Source organism: Scyliorhinus torazame, chromosome 11 (assembly GCF_047496885.1).
Source record: "Scyliorhinus torazame isolate Kashiwa2021f chromosome 11, sScyTor2.1, whole genome shotgun sequence".
Taxonomy (NCBI): Eukaryota; Metazoa; Chordata; class Chondrichthyes; order Carcharhiniformes; family Scyliorhinidae; genus Scyliorhinus; species Scyliorhinus torazame.
The window spans coordinates 30,442,881-30,460,349 of NC_092717.1; the positions used below are offsets into that span (position 1 = coordinate 30,442,881).

General features: G+C 48.8%; 1 protein-coding gene across 4 annotated transcripts in view; it reads left to right on the top strand.

The window, feature by feature from the left end:
* The window catches only part of LOC140385213 (regulator of G-protein signaling 22-like), a 198,201-nt gene that overhangs the window by 77,235 nt on the left and 103,497 nt on the right, over window positions 1–17,469 (top strand). For all 4 annotated transcript variants that reach the window (XM_072467116.1, XM_072467118.1, XM_072467117.1 and 1 more), the window contains exons 8-11: window positions 2,362–3,064; window positions 4,570–4,731; window positions 5,455–5,611; window positions 14,912–15,039. In XM_072467116.1, coding sequence (XP_072323217.1) covers window positions 2,362–3,064; window positions 4,570–4,731; window positions 5,455–5,611; window positions 14,912–15,039 — 1,150 coding nt within the window. The remainder of the gene's footprint in view (window positions 1–2,361; window positions 3,065–4,569; window positions 4,732–5,454; window positions 5,612–14,911; window positions 15,040–17,469) is intronic.

The following is a 17,469-nucleotide window of genomic DNA, read 5'->3' on the forward strand; positions in this document are numbered from 1 at the left end:
TCCCTCCATGGAGATCAGGACCCCGTCCCTCCATGGAGATCAGGACCCCGTCCCTCCATGGAGATCAGGACCCCGTCCCTCCATGGAGATCAGGACCCCGCCCCTCCATGGAGATCAGGATCCCGCCCCTCCATGGCGATCAGGATCCCACCCCTCCATGGAGATCAGGACCCCGCCCCTCCATGGAGATCAGGACCCCGTCCTCCCATGGAGATCAGGACCCGCCCCTCCACGGAGATCAGGACCCCGTCCTCACATGGAGATCAGGACCCCACCCCTCCATGGAGATCAGGACCCCGCCCCTCCATGGAGATCAGGACCCCGTCCTCCCATGGAGATCAGGACCCGCCCCTCCACGGAGATCAGGACCCCGTCCTCCCATGGAGATCAGGACCCCACCCCTCCATGGAGATCAGGACCCCGCCCCTCCATGGAGATCAGGACCCCGCCCCTCCATGGAGATCAGGACCCGCCCCTCCACGGAGGTCAGGACCCCGCCCCTCCATGGAGATCAGGACCCCGCCCCTCCATGGAGATCAGGACCCCGCCCCTCCATGGAGATCAGGACCCCGCCCCTCCATGGAGATCAGGACCCCGTGCTCCCATGGAGATCAGGACCCCGCCCCTCCATGGAGATCAGGACCCCGTCCTCCCATGGAGATCAGGACCCCGCCCCTCCATGGAGATCAGGACCCCGTCCCTCCACGGAGATCAGGATCCCACCCGTCCATGGAGATCAGGACCCCGCCCCTCCATGGAGATTAGGACCCCACCCCTCCATGGAGATCAGGACCTCGCCCCTCCATGGAGATCAGGATCCCACCCGTCCATGGAGATCAGGACCCCGCCCTCCATGGAGATTGTGACCCCACCCCTCCACGGCGATCGGGACTCTTCCCACCCCCTACAGAGATCTGGCCCCCTTCTCTAAGGAGATTAGGACACACCCCTTTATGGAGATCGGGACCCCCACTTCTATGTATATTGGGATCCCTCCCAGAGAGATCTGGACCCCACCCTCTCCATGAAGATCAGGGCACACCCCCACCTTTTGCAGGCAGCAGGGACCCCCCATGGAGAGAATGGGATCTCCCCCCATGACGAGATTGGGTCCACCCCTCCATGGAGATTGGGATAACCTCCCCCCCCCCCCCATGGAGATTGGGATAACCCCCCCCCCCCCAACCCCCCCCACCCCTCCATGGACATTGGGATAAGCTCCCCCCCCCCCATGGACATTGGGATAACGCCCCCCCCCCCATGGAGATTGCTCCTCCCTCATGGAGATTGGGATCCCCCCAAATGCCAATTGGGATCCCCCCAGTGCTATTTGAGTTCCCTCCTCCATGGAGATTGAAATCTAAATTATGCTCATCTTCTATAACGCTATCCTGCAATACGTTTTCAAAAACCAAACTAAATTTGTATTTCTGAAAACATTGAAAGAAATGGTGCATTAAAATGGTTGTCATATTTCGTTACTGGTTTTTAAATTTAGTACGATTAGTTACTAAATGAGCTTATGTAATGACTATAAATCTCTCGTGAAATTTGATGACATAATTTGTTTATTAGCTTTCACTTATTGCAAGATCTTTTTATGCAGGCTCCGAATTGCTGATTTATACATTGCCTGAATGAATTACTGGTTATATATTCCCTATCTCTCCGTCTTTGACCCACTGTGGATCCAACGTCCGGCTGGTACTTCACTGCACCTTGAAATTCTTTAGTTTAATCAGCAGAACACCCGTTTCCAGACCAGACAATATAAGTCTCCGGTTGCAGATTTGTCCGTCACTGCAGCCCCACTGCCACAATTAGTGGAAATGGCTACTTCCCAAGATTGTCCTGGAGAGAAATGGAGTGTGTCAAATAATCCATTGCTTTGCCAGTGAATTCTTACCCTTTTCCTACAAATGGCAACAGTGCGGTGGTCTCCTTAGAGGTGAGAAGGTTAAGAGGAAATTTGATAGAGGTGGTCAAAATCATGGAAGAGTTTTGATTGAGTCAATGCGGAGAAACCATTTGACGCAACAGGGGATTGTTCACCAGGGGACACAGATTTAAGGTGATTGGCAAAAGAACCAGAGGTGATCTGAGGCTAGACTTTACACAGTGAGTTGTTATGATCTGCAATACACTGTCTGGAAAGGTGCTGGGAACAAATTCAATGGATAAAAAGAAATTGGATGAAATACATGGAAAGGAACATTTTCAGAGCTATTGAAAACAGAAGAGTGGGGCAAATTGGATAGGTCTTTCAAAGAACTGGCAAAGGCAAGATAGCCTCTGGCCTCCTTCTGTGTTGCGTCTTTCTAGAACCCGTGACTTACATTTCTCAATATTGAATTGTTCTAGGTATTTCACAAGCGGATGAAGTTATGTCAGATATTGAAAATGAAACGAAGCTAAACCAAGGCAGCATACAGCAACCTGACCGGGGAAAGGCAGAGGGAGCAGAACATAGTTGCACTCATGGTGTTTCTAAACCACTCGTGGTGGACGATGAAATATTTGAATTCGTCCCCGAGTACCCTCTGCTGGGGCAAGAAATAATTTTCATTGGGGAAAAGCCAGAGACCAAAGCTGGACATGATCCCAAAGTTAATAAAGCATTAACACATGCAATGGAGGTCCGCATTGACGATAAAACAAGAAAGCATGTCGAGCAGGTCACAAATGGCGATATAGCAGCAGCTCAAAGAGCAGAAACCAGCAAACCTGATGAAATGAATCTTCCCTTGGACAGCGGTCCAAAGATGGACCTTCACACAGCACCACAGTCCAGTGTTTCTCAAACTTCGCAATCATCTACAGTCCAGTCTCCAGCTTTTTCTGACAGCAAGGGTGAGGAAAGTACAGAATCAGGGGCTTCGAATGGGGCACGAGATATCAGCGGTGTCTGCTACGTGACACCACGACACAGTTATAACTTCAGGAACCAAAGGGGCATCGAAAAATTCAAGAAATTCCTCCAGGGAACAGCTGGCGAGAAATACTGGTGGCTGTGGGTGGATATTGAAAAATTAAAGGTGATCAAGGATGGCAAAAAGAGGCAAAGGTTAGTCGCTGATTCATCTCACTAACTTAAACATGAGCTTTTAGAAAATGGGGTCCAACCCGGTTACTGTTTCTACAAAACAGCTCACCGTTGAATTGAAAAACAAATGATTTTTCCATGTCACCTTTTACCTGTGATATTAATCATGCACGGGTTTTGTTTGCTTCAGACTTTGAGCCAAATGTCAACTGAATTCAGTAGGTAGCACTCTCACAGGTAGCACCCTTTAACAACAAAAACTGCACTTAGAGGGAACATTTAACAGAGTCAAACCTGCCAAGGTGCTTAAGGTTGGTCATAGAATATAGACGGACACTTATAATAATAATAATAGCTTATTGTCACAAGTAGGCTTCAGTGAAAAGCCCCTAGTCACCACATTCCGGCGCCTGTTCGGGGAGGCCAGTACGGGAATTGAACCCGCGCTGCTGGTCTTGTTCAGCACTACAAGCCAGCTGTCTTAGCCCATTGTGCTAAGCCAGCCCCAATGAAGCTCTTATAGCTTATGAACTCTGAGGGAGGTCTTGGAGTTCCCGTCATTTGGATGCAATGGGCAAAATTGTGTCAAACTGGTTTCAGTGTAGACAAATGTGAGGTTAAATACTTTGGACATAGATTGGATAGAACAGGGTACTTTCTAAATGGGGTTGGGGGTGGGAGGAGATGGGGAGGTGGGAAGCTAGAAATAGGGGAGACCCAAAGAGACTTTGTGTCAAGATACATGGATCATGTAAGTGTTGCTCTGGATCTCCTATCGTGTTCTGCTGCTGCCAGCTCTGGAGCTCTATTTACTGCACAGAGTCATTACAACACGGAAAGAGGCCCTTCGGCCCATCATGCGTGTGATGTGCCATCAATTAATCACAAGACGGGTAGTGAACGAAACTGAGGTTTTAATAAGCTAAAATGAAAGCCTCCTGGCCTCTGATCCCGAACTGGGGCAGGGCCGGAGGACAGCCACCTTTATACCGAGCCCGAGGGGAGGCGGAGCCATCAGGCAGTGGTTTACTACATTACATGTAATACAGTAGCAATTTACCACAATACATATAATATACTAACAGTGGTTTACCACAGCGTGCTCTGGCCATCAAGCATCTATTTACTCTAAACCCATTTCCCAGCACTTACACCGTGTTGGCCACGGAAGATGAGAGTTGATGAGCAGTTTTTTCTCAATTTTTTGTTTTATCCATCCGTGATGAGTTTTGGTCAGGAAGGTGATGTGAAACAAACTATCAATGCACTGGGTTTAAAATTATACCAATTTTTTAAAGTCGATAGTTCCTCAGAAATTTTTGATTATTTCTCTGGTTTATCCAGTCAATATACACTTAAAATGAGATTTGGCTAGGACCTGTTTTTAATGAATCTGGATTTGTGTTGTTTTGTAACACCGTGTTTGTCATTCTTGAGCATGATGTTGTTTGTTAAAATTGCTCTCCAGTCTTTTGTTGCTTTGTTCTGCACAAAGTATTGATTGTCTTTTGTTCTATGGCTTAAAGCTACCTGAACAAGATACGGAATCGGTATTTGTTTAATGGTGGTGAATACTGTATGAATGCAGAGACACGTGCAAAGCTGTGTCTGTCATTTGTCTCTCAGTGGACTGTGGAAAACCTGTGTCAGATTCAGTCGGACATAGTGACACCTCTGCTTCTATATTGGTGAGTACAGGCACAACCCTGGTAAATGCAGGTTAACTGTACTTAATATCTGTTAATATCTCAACAATATATTGTGTGAGGCAGCACGGTGGCCTCACTGCTGCCTCATGGTTCCGTGGACCCGGGTTCGATCCCAGCCCTGGGTCACTGTCCGTGTGGAGTTTGCACAATCTCCCCGCGTCTGCGTGGGTTTCACCCTTACGACCCAAAGATGTGCAGGGTAGCTGGATTGGCCATGCTAAATTGCCCCTTTAATTGGGAAAAAAATTGGGTACTCTAAATTTCTAAAAAATAAAAATTTTAAAAAGCAATATATTGTGTGAAGCGGAACCTATTAACTGCAAATTGTACTTTGCGCTTTCTGCTCCAGTTATGAAATGGTTTACCCATGATTGCAACAGGACTAGGTTTGAAAGGTATACATTAAAACAAAGCAAAATGAAACATTTAAAATACATTATCTGTTGATTATCATCAGTGAGGATTGAGGTGAATCCAAATCTGCTTTTGAACGAGCCTTTCGACTGTTCATCTTGCCTATACTGTTAGAAGTCATTGGGGCATGGTCAGATATTCCAGCTCAAAATAAGCCCCGGCAAATCTTGCAACTGAGATATTTTTTAAAAACCTGAATCTTCACCCTAATGACTACTGGCACCTCCACACATATATATATTGTTCTGAAAATACTCATTTTCAAATTTTTGTTTCAAACAATTTCAGGGGTCCGAGGTACTGTATTAATCAAGGATTTCCCATACGACCAGCGGGTATTGTCCTGAAAGATTGGGAAGATCGTCAGCTGAGACCTAAATCTGATGTAGGCCCATTTGCTATGATACCGCCAAACCTTGCCACGGTAGAATGCATTCCAAAACAGGTTGGTATCACAAGCTGGTTACCAATTCAGTAATTTCTAAAAGTTATTTTTTGAAAACTTTGTCAAACAATTTTTTTTCCAATTGTTTCCAGAGGACCTTGGATTTCACTGTTTCCAATGGATATTTTCCTATCTTTCCAGGTTTGAAGTTGCTCATTTGAGTGGGCTGTGGTACAAATGCCAAAGATATCCCTGTTGCCACTGCCAAGGAAGGCTGGCATCAGTGGACAAGAGGATAGTGGTATAGTTGCAAACTTTTATACGCAAGCAAAACACTTCTTTTACTTCAGTTTCTCCACTCTTTTTTTTTCTACTCTTCTGTTCTGCCGATGTTAGGTCTGAGGTGCTGAGAGATATTTTGTTGCAAAAGGAGTGCAGTTTTGGCATGGGGGCGTGGGTAGCAGAATCTGAGCCATCGGCCACATGCGTACGATTTTCCACTACGGTTTAGGGTGCTGGGAATGACGGAGGAGGCGGAGAATTGAGCGGGAGTCCCAAAATGGCTTTTACGCGAGCAGGATTTTGCCAATCAATTGTCCCCGCCACCCCACCCCTGCCAATGACATAACAGGAATCCCGGAAAGTCGGGATCCCCATTTGCATCCATTTAAATATGCATATCAGAACTTTATGCCTGATAGCCCCCCACCCCACCCCCGCCACGTTAAATTATCCATTCACGTTGGCATGGAGGCATGCTGGCATGGATCACGACAGGTCGTCCACGACGTGCACCTGATGAGCAGAACCCCCTGGAGACGCACAGGTGAGTACAGCCCTCAGGGGGTAGAGAATCATACCCTCTGCTTTTCCCGCCTGAGATGACACTTCACCCAAAAATGGCAAAATGCCGCCCGCAGAACTGCATTTGTTCCAAAATACATGCTAAATTCCAGTAGAAATTATGTGGAAGTAACAGCACGTTAAGGGCAAATGCCGCTGGTCTGCAAACCCCAATGTCTAGGTCAGGATTGACCCTGACTTAGCCTAGAAAGAGGGCATAACTTGTCAAACCAGGAAGGGCTTGAGTCCGCAGGCCATTGAACACCCGTAAACCTGGTCTAAAAGGTCAACTTTAACTGAAGCGGTTCGAAAAATCTTTTGGCAACTAAGGAGAGATTTCTCAAGCTGCCTTTTAACAAGTTCAGATGGAGAATAGGATCCTTTCCACCTTTTTATCATCCTACAGACTTCGCTATGGATACTCACGGTGCCATATCCACTCCAGATAATCATAGAATTTACAGTGCAGAAGGAGGCCATTCGGCCCATCGAGTCTGCACCAGCTCTTGGAAAGAGCACCCTACCCAAGCCACACCTCCACCCTACCCCCATAACCTAGTAACCCCACCCAACACTAAGGGCAATTTTGGACACTAAGGGCAATTTATCACGGCCAATCCACCTAACCTGCAAATCTTTGGACTGTGGGAGGAAACCGGAGCACCCGGAGGAAACCCACGCAGACACGGGGAGAACGTGCAGACTCCTCACAGACAGTGACCCAAGCCGGGAATCGAACCTGGGACCCTGGAGCTATGAAGCAATTGTGCCAACCACAATGCTACCCGTGCTGCCCACGGTAATGTTACATTGAGTTGTACCCATCGTGGATGTTCAGGTTGAGGACGGAATTGAACCCTAACATCCAATTCAGAGGTCGTAGATGCTCCTCAGTGTCTCCATGTGAATGTGCCGTTCAACCAATATGCTCCTTTTAAAATCAGGATCTCAAAATCCTGAGCCTGCATGTTGGGAAGTCAGAGCTGACTTCTGCAGAACCTCCATCCATCCTGACTTTTAACTTCCCACTCCTTTGCCACCACGTGGGCAATGAAGGAAGAAGTGCCACATGTACAGAGCACCTGCAAGGAAAGGTCAGGGAGCCGATAACTTGCCTTGGTTGCTCTGGTGGGGTTATTAAACTTCTTCTTGCACGACAAAGAATCCTTGTGGACAGGGAGGAAGGACTCGCTGCTGCAGCTACGTTTGTTTACAAAACATGTGCTACATTCTTCATGGGCCTGGCTCGCCAACTCTCCCCCAAACCAAGACAAGTTACATCTGGGGCGGGATTCTCTGGCCTCCTGGCCGTGCGTTTCTTGATGGCAGGAGGCGGCGAGCTATTCGCCGGTTGCGGAATTCTCTTCCTGCCGCTGTCAATGGGAATTCTTGTTGAAGCTTCCCCACACAACTGGGAATCCTGCACGGCGGGGGGGGCGCGTTGCCAGCGGGACCAGAGAATCCCGGCGAACGGCTGGAGGATTCCGACCCTCGTGCTCCATCTGTCTGCTATGGAGAAGTCTAGATGCACCCCCCTGATGTTTGGCACTTGATTCTTTGTTCTGGCTGCCATTCCTCGTGCCTGTGTTACTTGCTTCATGCACCAATCGCATTGACACTTCCAGCAGCAGCAAGGTTTATAAGCTCCTGTTGCACCAGGTCTCTGCCTCTCATCCTGTTCTCTCCCTGCACTGCGTTCGCTGCCTTTCTCGGCTATCTAAGCACTAATACTCGAGATTTAGACACCTTCCATGTCTGCATACTTAAGTTAACTGAACATTCAGTTTCAAGCAAGCTGAGGAAAATCACCTGAAGCCACTTCCCCTGCTTGATTCGCAGTTATGGAATGCTTGGCAAAAGCAATGGTGGAAGAGGAGATGATTCAAATATATCCCAAGTGGAGGAACAAAGGGCGGGATTCTCCAATAATGGGGCTATGTCCCCACGCTGGTGTGAAAACCGGCGCCAACCACTCCGGAGTCAATGGCCCCCCCTGAAAGTGAGGAACTCTCCACTTTCTACGGGGCTAGGTGGACGCCGGTGTGGTTACCGCAGCTCCAGCCAGCGCCGAAGGGCCGACGCGGCGTTCACGCATGCGCAGAACGGCCGGCGTATTTCCCCGCATGCACGGGGTTCCCTTCCCCGCGCCGGCCCCCGGGCAATATGGCGGAGCCCTACAGGGGCCCGGCGCGGAGGAACATAGGCCCCCGCGGAACCAGCCCGCCCGCCGATCGGTAGGCCCTGATCGCGGGCCAGGCCACCGTGGGCCCCCCCCCCCCCCCCCCCGGGGTCGGGTCACCCTGCCCCCCCCCCCCCCCCTCGCCCCCTCAGGACGGCCCCCGCACACTTACCTTCCAGGTCCTGCCATGTGTGATGTGAGTAATTCACACCGGCGGGACTGGGCAAAACCCGTCGGCCACTCGGCCCATCGGGGCCCGGAGAATTGCCAGGGGGGCCGCCGTCAACAGCCCCTGACCGGCGCGGTGGGAATCCCGCCAGCGCCCGAAAAACGGTGCAGGAGAATAGGGAAGGCGGCGTCAGGGCGGCGGGGCGGGATTCGTGTCCCCCCCCCCTCCCCCTCCCCCCCCTCCCCCCCGGGGATTCTCCAACCCAGCGAAGGGTTGGAGAATCCCAGCCAAAGCTTCTGGCCGTACAGCACAGTTGCTCTGTTTAGGGGAGTTTTGTGGTCATGGCATGAGATAGGAAGCTGTCGGTGTCATTGAGCAGAGTTGTGTGTGAAGGATTAGTTTAGTGATTGGAGTTTTAAGAGTGTCAGTGGAGCAGCAGTGCTCAGTATAGACTAGAAACAAAGGGGCAAAGAAGAAAGGTTTTGGGACCCAGCCATTGAACTTCCTCCAACAGTGTGAAAGAGTTGATATTGTGTGCTCTAACCATTGCTCTCCAGAGGGCAAGGCTGTGTCACACTGAATAGTTAGCTGTTCTGGTGCACCTAAGGCATTGTCACTCCTTGTTTCAAAGCTCTCCAAGGAGAGTTTGCATAGGAACTCTAGGTGGCCTGGTCCAGTTCGAAGGTGATATAGTCTGATGCCCGGGGGTACAGAGCATCAGCCATTTCCCGGATTCACCTGTGGGCGGGTGACTGTGATATGCCACACAGATCCCCGCTCCAACCCTTGAATGACCCGGTGTCGTAAAAGTTTAGGTGCAGTGACCTTCACAGCCACCGGGAGCAGGTATCCTCCTCCTCCATGGGGTCCAGGCGAGGACATGGCACAGATGCCGTACTGTCTCTCCGCTGCGACGCAGTCTTCTGCGGCACATGGTGTCCGTCAGCTCATTGAGTGACCAACAACGCCTGTGCACCTTGCGCCATCACTGGCCTCCCTTCTGGGTCCCTCCTCAGCCTGATGGGCCATCGGGTCTTCTGGGTATGTGGTGACCCCTTGCTGCCTCCAGCCTACATTGTCGCTGCTGCCTTCTACGCTGTCTGCCCGCCTCAGCTGCCACAAGCAATATAAGGGCAGTGTCCACGGGAGCAAATCCAGTAAACATTGTTATATTTGGAAGGAATTGGAGAAGGAGAGAGACCCACAATCAGTTAGGTCTTCCATCCCGGGATCCTCAAATCCCCCAAGCCTTCCCCACCCTTACCATGACTGTCCCGCCTTCTCTGGGTGGCATCCAGTGAGCCAGTTGTGCCGACAAACCTTGCTCTGCACATTCGCCTCCGGCCACATCAGGAGGCCGCAGACCCCAGACCTCTGCCGGGAACATTAGGGAGGCTGTGATCAGCTGTCCTCTACTCATCCACACACTCACGCTTTAGCCGCGAGAGGATCCTCAGTGGTGAAACCCTGCTCTTTAGTGTTTGCTTGTTGGCCGCTGCCTCTATAGTGCTGTCGCTCCGAGGGTATATGCACACTGTTCAGGTATCAAAGTTTGCAACAGTGCACTAATCATCCACTGAGACATGGCACCTGTGCCTTCAAGGAGGGACGTGAGAGTTCAGGAGCGTGAAGTGCTCTCACAACTAACACGGTTAATTCCTCATTTGAAGTAGCCTTCAGCTGTGAAGCTAGAGGCTGCTCACAGTCAAAGGAAATTAAATTGAATTTCAGGAGGGAAGCCACAGCAGGGCTCCGTCCTGGAAGAGTCTGGTGGGGCAGTCAGGCTGAATCTGTGGTCGCCCCTGTTATGGGTCTCCACAATATTTAAAGATGGCTTGAAGGCCTCTCAGACTCAAAGCCTCTCACCCCCCATGTGGCCCAGGGGCAACCCCCAACCTGGTCAGTCCCCTAACCAAACCCAATCCCTTGAAGCCCCCCCTCCCCTCCCGTGCACTGGGCAGCAGCTCCAGTGCCCTTGAGCTGCATACCAGAAAATGGAAAGGACTACTCGCTCCTGCTCTGTATCTACTGCGCCAGCTTCACGTTTCAGAAAAGGAATACTAAATGACACTCGCTTGACTTGCTGCTGGGGAGTCGGATAATTCCCGGGAGGCCGCTGCATTCGACTTCAATCTCATTAATTAATGAGATTGAAATGCATGCAAATTGGGTTCATGATATTCTTGCCAATTTTGGGCGTGATCCGGAGCTATCCATCGGGAGCGGACTGGGTGAAACTCAAAATGGTTCGTACTTGACACAAATCTCTCTTTTGTCCTCTCCCGCTATTCACCTGGCACGCCCCAAACTGGCCAGGTGCAATGCGGTCACTGAATTGGTGTGATGAATGTAGGAAATTGTTATATTTTATATTTTGGGTTGTTAATAGAAATCTTGGGTTCAAATATACAGGCAGTATGTCTGCTAAAACTGTCATTAAGGGGTCATAAACGTGAGATCATCATTATTTTAAACCATTAACCTATTTACAGAGAGATGGCTAATGGAACATTGTTTATGCTTAGAAGGTTCCCTGAGGTGTAGCTAATTTATGAGGGATAGTGTTTCATCCAATCTAAGCAGGTCATGGGACATCCTAGTGGGAGGAGACTGGAGAATGCTTTATGTTTGGGATGATGTAATTAATAGGAGGAGCCAGGTCTGTCTGTAGTTTTTCAGTTTGCCATAGGATTTTAGTTTGACAAGACAAGGATTTTCAGGTTTTTCCTGAAAGGGTCTCCAAATGTCTGTGCGGAGAAGTAAGTAACTCCGATTGTTAACTTTATCTACAAATGGTGTTTGAACTGTATTTTGCTGCTTAATTGGAATATATAGTGGCAGATGTAGATAGGGAGTTAAAGTTTTTTCCCCCCTATTATTTAAGAACTGTTTCAATTGTTAATTGGAAAGCTATTACCGTGTTGCTAATGTGATTGGTTCTCTGTTAACTTAAAGTTTGTTTTAACATAAAAGATACCTAGTGGTCAGTGTTACCACTCCCGTGGATTAGTCGCCTTTGCTCAAAATCTTACAAATTGCAATTCATTTACTCCAAACACTTATGAGCACTGGCTGGTGGAGGCTGCGTTGTTTAATATATTCAAAGCTGAGATAGACAGATCTTTTAACCATAAGGGAGCTACAGAGTTGTGGGGAACAGACAGGAACTTTGGCCACAATCGGGTCAGTCATGATCTTGTTGAAAGGCAGAGCAGGCTTGGGAACCATACTGCTTACTCCTGTCCCTATGAAATGAAATGAATGAAAATCGCTTATTGTCACAAGTAGGCTTCAAATGAAGTTACTGTGAAAAACCCCTAGTCGCCGCATTCCGGCGCCTGTTCGGGGAGGCTGTTATGGGAATTGAACCGTGCTGCTGGCCTGCCTTGGTCTGCTTTCAAAGCCAGCGATTTAGCCTTGTGCTATTTATTTTATTCTTACAGCATCCATTTGATCTTTACATCACGGTCATCCACAAAACATCTTTTTTTGAACTTATTGTTTTCTATTTTTATCTCACATCAAACAGATGCAAAAGATTAACATAATCAAATGAATTCTAGTTGTACAATCCATTAATCATCAATACTATTGACAGAAATGTAAAAGAAACAATGTTACAAAGGCACTTTTAAGGCACTTCAAGATTCAAGTTGCATGTATGGACATGTGTTATTAGGTTGGGGTGGAGATTGGGGGGTGGGAGGTGGGTGTTCTCTGTGGATTAGTTCATGTGAATAATATTTCCATTTTTGGGATCCACCTTCAAAAGATTTTTTCGCTTTGTAAACGTAATGCATGAGTGATTCTTTCCATCTGAAGTAGATCTCTGACCTTAGATAACCAAGATTCGTAGGTTGGGCATGTGGGTTTCAGCCATTTGAGGGTAATGTCTTTAATGGCAGCTATAAGCAAAATTTTGAAAAGATAATTATATTTCTCCCTCCCATTCCATCTAGAATTGTCCCCAATGGAGCAGTTAGGGGAGCCTCTGAGATGTCCATGTGGAATACCTTGGTCAATGTTTTGACTATCTTATCCCAATACTCCTCTAAATTGGGGCATAACCAGAATGTGTGTAATTAAGACCAATTAGTTCCCCACAGTCTCTCCAGCAACTGCGTCCATGGGAGGAAGTAATAGGTGATGTTCTGAAGTACCGACTAATCAGCTTCCATTCATATTCTCTCCAAGCATTTGAGCAAGTAACAAGGTGGGCCTCAGAACAGATCTTGTTCCAGTCTTCCATCGGTCTGTCCTGTTGCAGTTCCACCTACCATTTCCCTTTAATGGATAAGGAATTCTGAGTCAACCTGGAGAGCAAAGTCTGATATATACAGGATATTACTTTTCCCCCAGTGGCACCTCGTTGAATGTTTGCAAAGCATGGCCCTATTGGAGATGGACTTGTAACTTTGTTTAGGTCTTCATGTTTTAAAAGAAATTGTCTATTTCTAAGTGTCTAAAAATAATTAGTATTTGGAACGCCAAATTCCCCTCTGATCTGTTCAGATGATGTTAGAGTATTAAGATGAAATAGCGGGTGAAGGAAGGCGAGCTCATATTTAGACCATTTCTTAAAGCCCCGAAAGCCATTTCTTAAAGCCCATCATGCATGGAGGGTGTGAATTTTTTTAATGGACCCAATAGTGGGCAGAACTAAGATTGAGCCGGGTAAATCAAATAATTTCTGAATTTCTTTCCAAATATTCATGGTCAATCTCGTGCATCCACTTGTTCTGAAGTCCCTCTAATTATTACCCGTGAATGGCAATGCTGTTAATGGGAGTCGGCACGCAGGTTTCTCCAAGTTCAGCCCCCACGTTCCTACTCTGTCCGTTAACCAAGTTTCATGGATTTTAGCTGCACAGCCCAATAATAGAATTTAATATTGTGAGAATGCGAAACGTGCTTCCGACTTCGCAAGCTGTGGAGTTTTAAATCACACTCTGGGTCGTTTTCCTTGCCATATGAAATGGGAGATCGGACAATCCAGCATGTTGAATGTAGATTTTGGGATCAGAATTGATAGCATCTGGAGCAGGTACAATAACCTGGGAAGGGGGTTCATCCTAATAGCTTCAATCTGCCCTAACAAACAGAGGAGCAGGGTTAGCCACTGATCTAGATCACTCGTAATCCGGTTAATGGCACTGGTGTAATTTGCTCCATGTATTTTATCAAGTGAAGGTGCATGCCCTTTGGCCAGGGTGGTACCCTGGCATTGCTGGTGCCACCCTGGCACTGCCAGCGTGGCACACTGGCAGTGCCAGTTTGGCACTCTGGTACTGCCACCTGGGTGCCAGACTGGCACAGCCAAGGTACCAAACTGGCATTTTTTTGCACGGTGGCAATTGGGCTGGGGTGCCCTCCTCTGGTGTTAGGGAGGGATACCCTCCCATAGGGTGAGGTTCACGTTGGAGGCTCCAGAGATCAGGATGCCATTTATAAATGCCGCCCTGATCTCTCGCTACACTGAGGAGTTCTGGCGAGTGGAGCTCCTCAGTGCAGGAAATGGGGCTATTATGAGCGACCTCAGCTGCGCGTTCCTTGCTGAGGCCCCCTATTGTACCCGAGTGCACTGATGAAGAGTGTCTCCGACACTCTAATTTCCAGGAGCTTACACTACTCACATCACCTTTTTGATGTTATAACACCACAATTCATGTCACTTTGCATGCCAATGAATCTATCCAGTAAGTTTCCATACTATTTTTTTTGAATATAGAGTGCCCAATTTTTTTTCCAATTAAGGGGCCATTTAGTGTGGCCAATCTACCTACCCTGCACATCTTTTTGGGTTGTGGGGGTGAGACCCGCACAGACACGGGGAGAATGTGCAAACTCCACACGGACAGCGACCCGGGGCTGGGATCCAACCCGGGCCCTCGGCGCCGTGAAGGCTCCATACTACTTTGCTAGTGAATGATGTTATTTCCAGTCACTATAACAGCACAATGGACAGCAATACAATTCAAGGGCAACATTACATTTATGATAGGAATAAAAACTGAAGAAAGAGATGGAAAGAAAATCAAACACAGAATCTGCTGAGAGTGAGAGCTGAATAAACCCCATTTGGTGGAGCCTTTGTGTGTGTAATATAGTAGCACTGCTCTCAAACCACTAAATTAGATTGGTATTAATCTCTATTTCTATTGATTAACAGAAACAGCCAAAGAAGATTTGCAAACCGCGCCAACGCCAAAGGAAAGTTCCACAAAATAAACGGTCACCAAAGAAGGTTTGCACGGGGACAGGGTCCAGTACTGCTCTGCACAAAGAAGAAGTGAAGGAGTAAGTTCATATGTCATGCCATGTCTTGAGAGTGGCTTGTCGATATTTTAGTGACGTGAGTTGGTAGAAAAAGCAGATTCTTATTGCCTGAGTTCTATTTTTGTCTGGTACTTTTTTATTGCTAGAAACAGGATTCACAAGGATAGCAGTCTCGGTCGCACCAAGTATTCATCCAACAAAAAGAACCAAACAGTTTGGCTGCACAAGAATCCAGGAAGGTGTGGGGTTCTGTGGCAGACATAGTGGGTTATCTATATTGTAGAAAATGTACAGCATGGAGGGAGATTATTTGGCCCATTCTTCTGTGCTAGCTATTTGAAAGAGCAGACATGCTATAGACCCTGTTACCTAGTATTATTTTCAGTACAGAGTGTTCTTATAAGCCTTTCTCCTGTATGATTGTTTTACTGCCGTCTGTAGAGGGTTCTAAGCATGTGCAAGCTTTGGGCCGGCTTTTGTAGTATACAAGAGGTGTCCTGTAGGCAAGACCTGTTTTACTACTGCTCCTGTTTTCATAGTTGTTGCTGTAGCTGCCGTTCTGCTGAGTTACTGTTATTTTTTTTTAAACTTTGCTATTTATTGGAGAGCGGTCGCGGGTGGATGAGCACCTGTGGGGGGGAACAAAGTTGCGTCCCACTCCTCGGCGACAACTTGCACCCAAGCACGCAAATTTATCCGTTTGGGCCCCCCCCCGCAACAAGAGAGTGGGGACGAAGAAGAACCCGGACTCCAAAACGAATTAAAGTGGGAGACCTGAGCACTCGGGAGCGGATCGATCCCCCCCTCCCCCACGCACGACAGCAGAACGTGGGGCAGGACGAGCGACGGCCCAGACCAGAGCGGGGACCAGGCCAGCAGCAAGGACCGACCCCCACCCCCCCCACCCCCGGGCAGGAGAACGCGGGGCAGGACGAGCAGTGGCTCAGACCAAAGCGGGGACCGAGCCAGCAGCGAGTACCGATCCCCCCACCCCCCGGCAGCGACCACCACGAGGCAGGCGGCGGAACAAAGAGGGAACTCCTGGCCCGACCAGAAGCCTCTCTCTCTCTCTCGACCCTGGGTGAGTGAGGGGGGGGGGACTTCCCCTTTCTCAAAGACAACTTTGAAAAGAAAACTTTTAAAGAGAAAGAATTTTTTCTTGAAAAGAGTTTTATTTTAAAAAAGTGTTAAGGGAGATAAGGGAGAGGAAAAGAAAAAGGGGGGGGGGGGGAAAAGGTGTAATAAAAAAGAAAGGAGGGGGAAAAAAAGGGGGGGGAAGGAAAAGAAAATGCCAGAAGGGAGCCAAAGCAGAGGGAGAAAGGGCACCAAAAGCAGACGGGGCAGTGGGCAAGCCTGTTCAGACGAGATAATCGGCGCACGAAGCGGTGGAACAGAAGGTTCGCCGCAACAAAAAGAACTCGATAGACAGGAGCATTTTCCTCCTTGTGCCAGGGGGAACTGGAACTGGAAGGCAGCCTTTGCCGAGGTGCTGAGGGAACATCAGCAGGAAAACAAGGCAGAGGCCAGAGCAGACATGGAGGCCGCAGTGCAGGCAGCAATGGCCAAGGCCCTGGAGGAGGTGCACCTCGTCCTGGGCAGAGCAGGGGAGAAACTGGAAGCCCAAGAGGTGACCATTAAGGAGCTGGAAAAAGCCGGGACTGACTGACATGAGCGACCGGATCACGGCCCTAGAGAAGGAGGTTGGCGAGACTGGGCACAACGCAGGGGAGCCTGAAGGGCAGAGTAGACGATCAGGAAAACCGCTCGAGAAGGCAGAATGCCGGGGTAGTGGGCCCACCAGAGAGGATCGAGTCAGCAGCACCACCCGAAGCTGCAGACTGGCTGTCCGACCTCTCCGAATCTCTCCAAATGGAGAAAATCAAATTCGCCATCCGAGGGTCAGACGACGGCTTCCACAGAACGTGGGAGCCATTCTCCCAATTGTTCCAGGACCTGTTTGCGGCCAACGAAGAAGTAGACGAATAGCCAGGTACCCAAGAATCAGGGGAAAGTCGCCAAGGCATGAGAGGGAGAGATAGACTATGGGGGGGGGGGGGGGGGGGGTGTGGACAGCTAAACCTAAGAGGAAAGAAAGGCAAACCACAAGGGGGGGGGGAGGGGGCAGAAGCAGGGAGGGGAGGGGGGGAAGAGTGAACAGACAGGGAACAATAGAGGAGAACAAGGGAGGTGGGGGGGGGGGGGAGGAGGCAGGTAAATGATTGCCGGACGGAGGGCACGGGAAACGATAACAAACTTGGCATCTACAGGAACAGAGAACAAGGAGAATAACACCCCCCCACCACCAATTGTACAGAGTTGCTGCTGAGCTGGTGCATAATACCTTACCTGTTACTTTATTTTATTTTATTTTTATTTTTTATTATTGTGGTGAATGTATTGCTGTAACAATTCGCCATGTGCATATCTGTATTACGCTGTTTCCCCTATGGG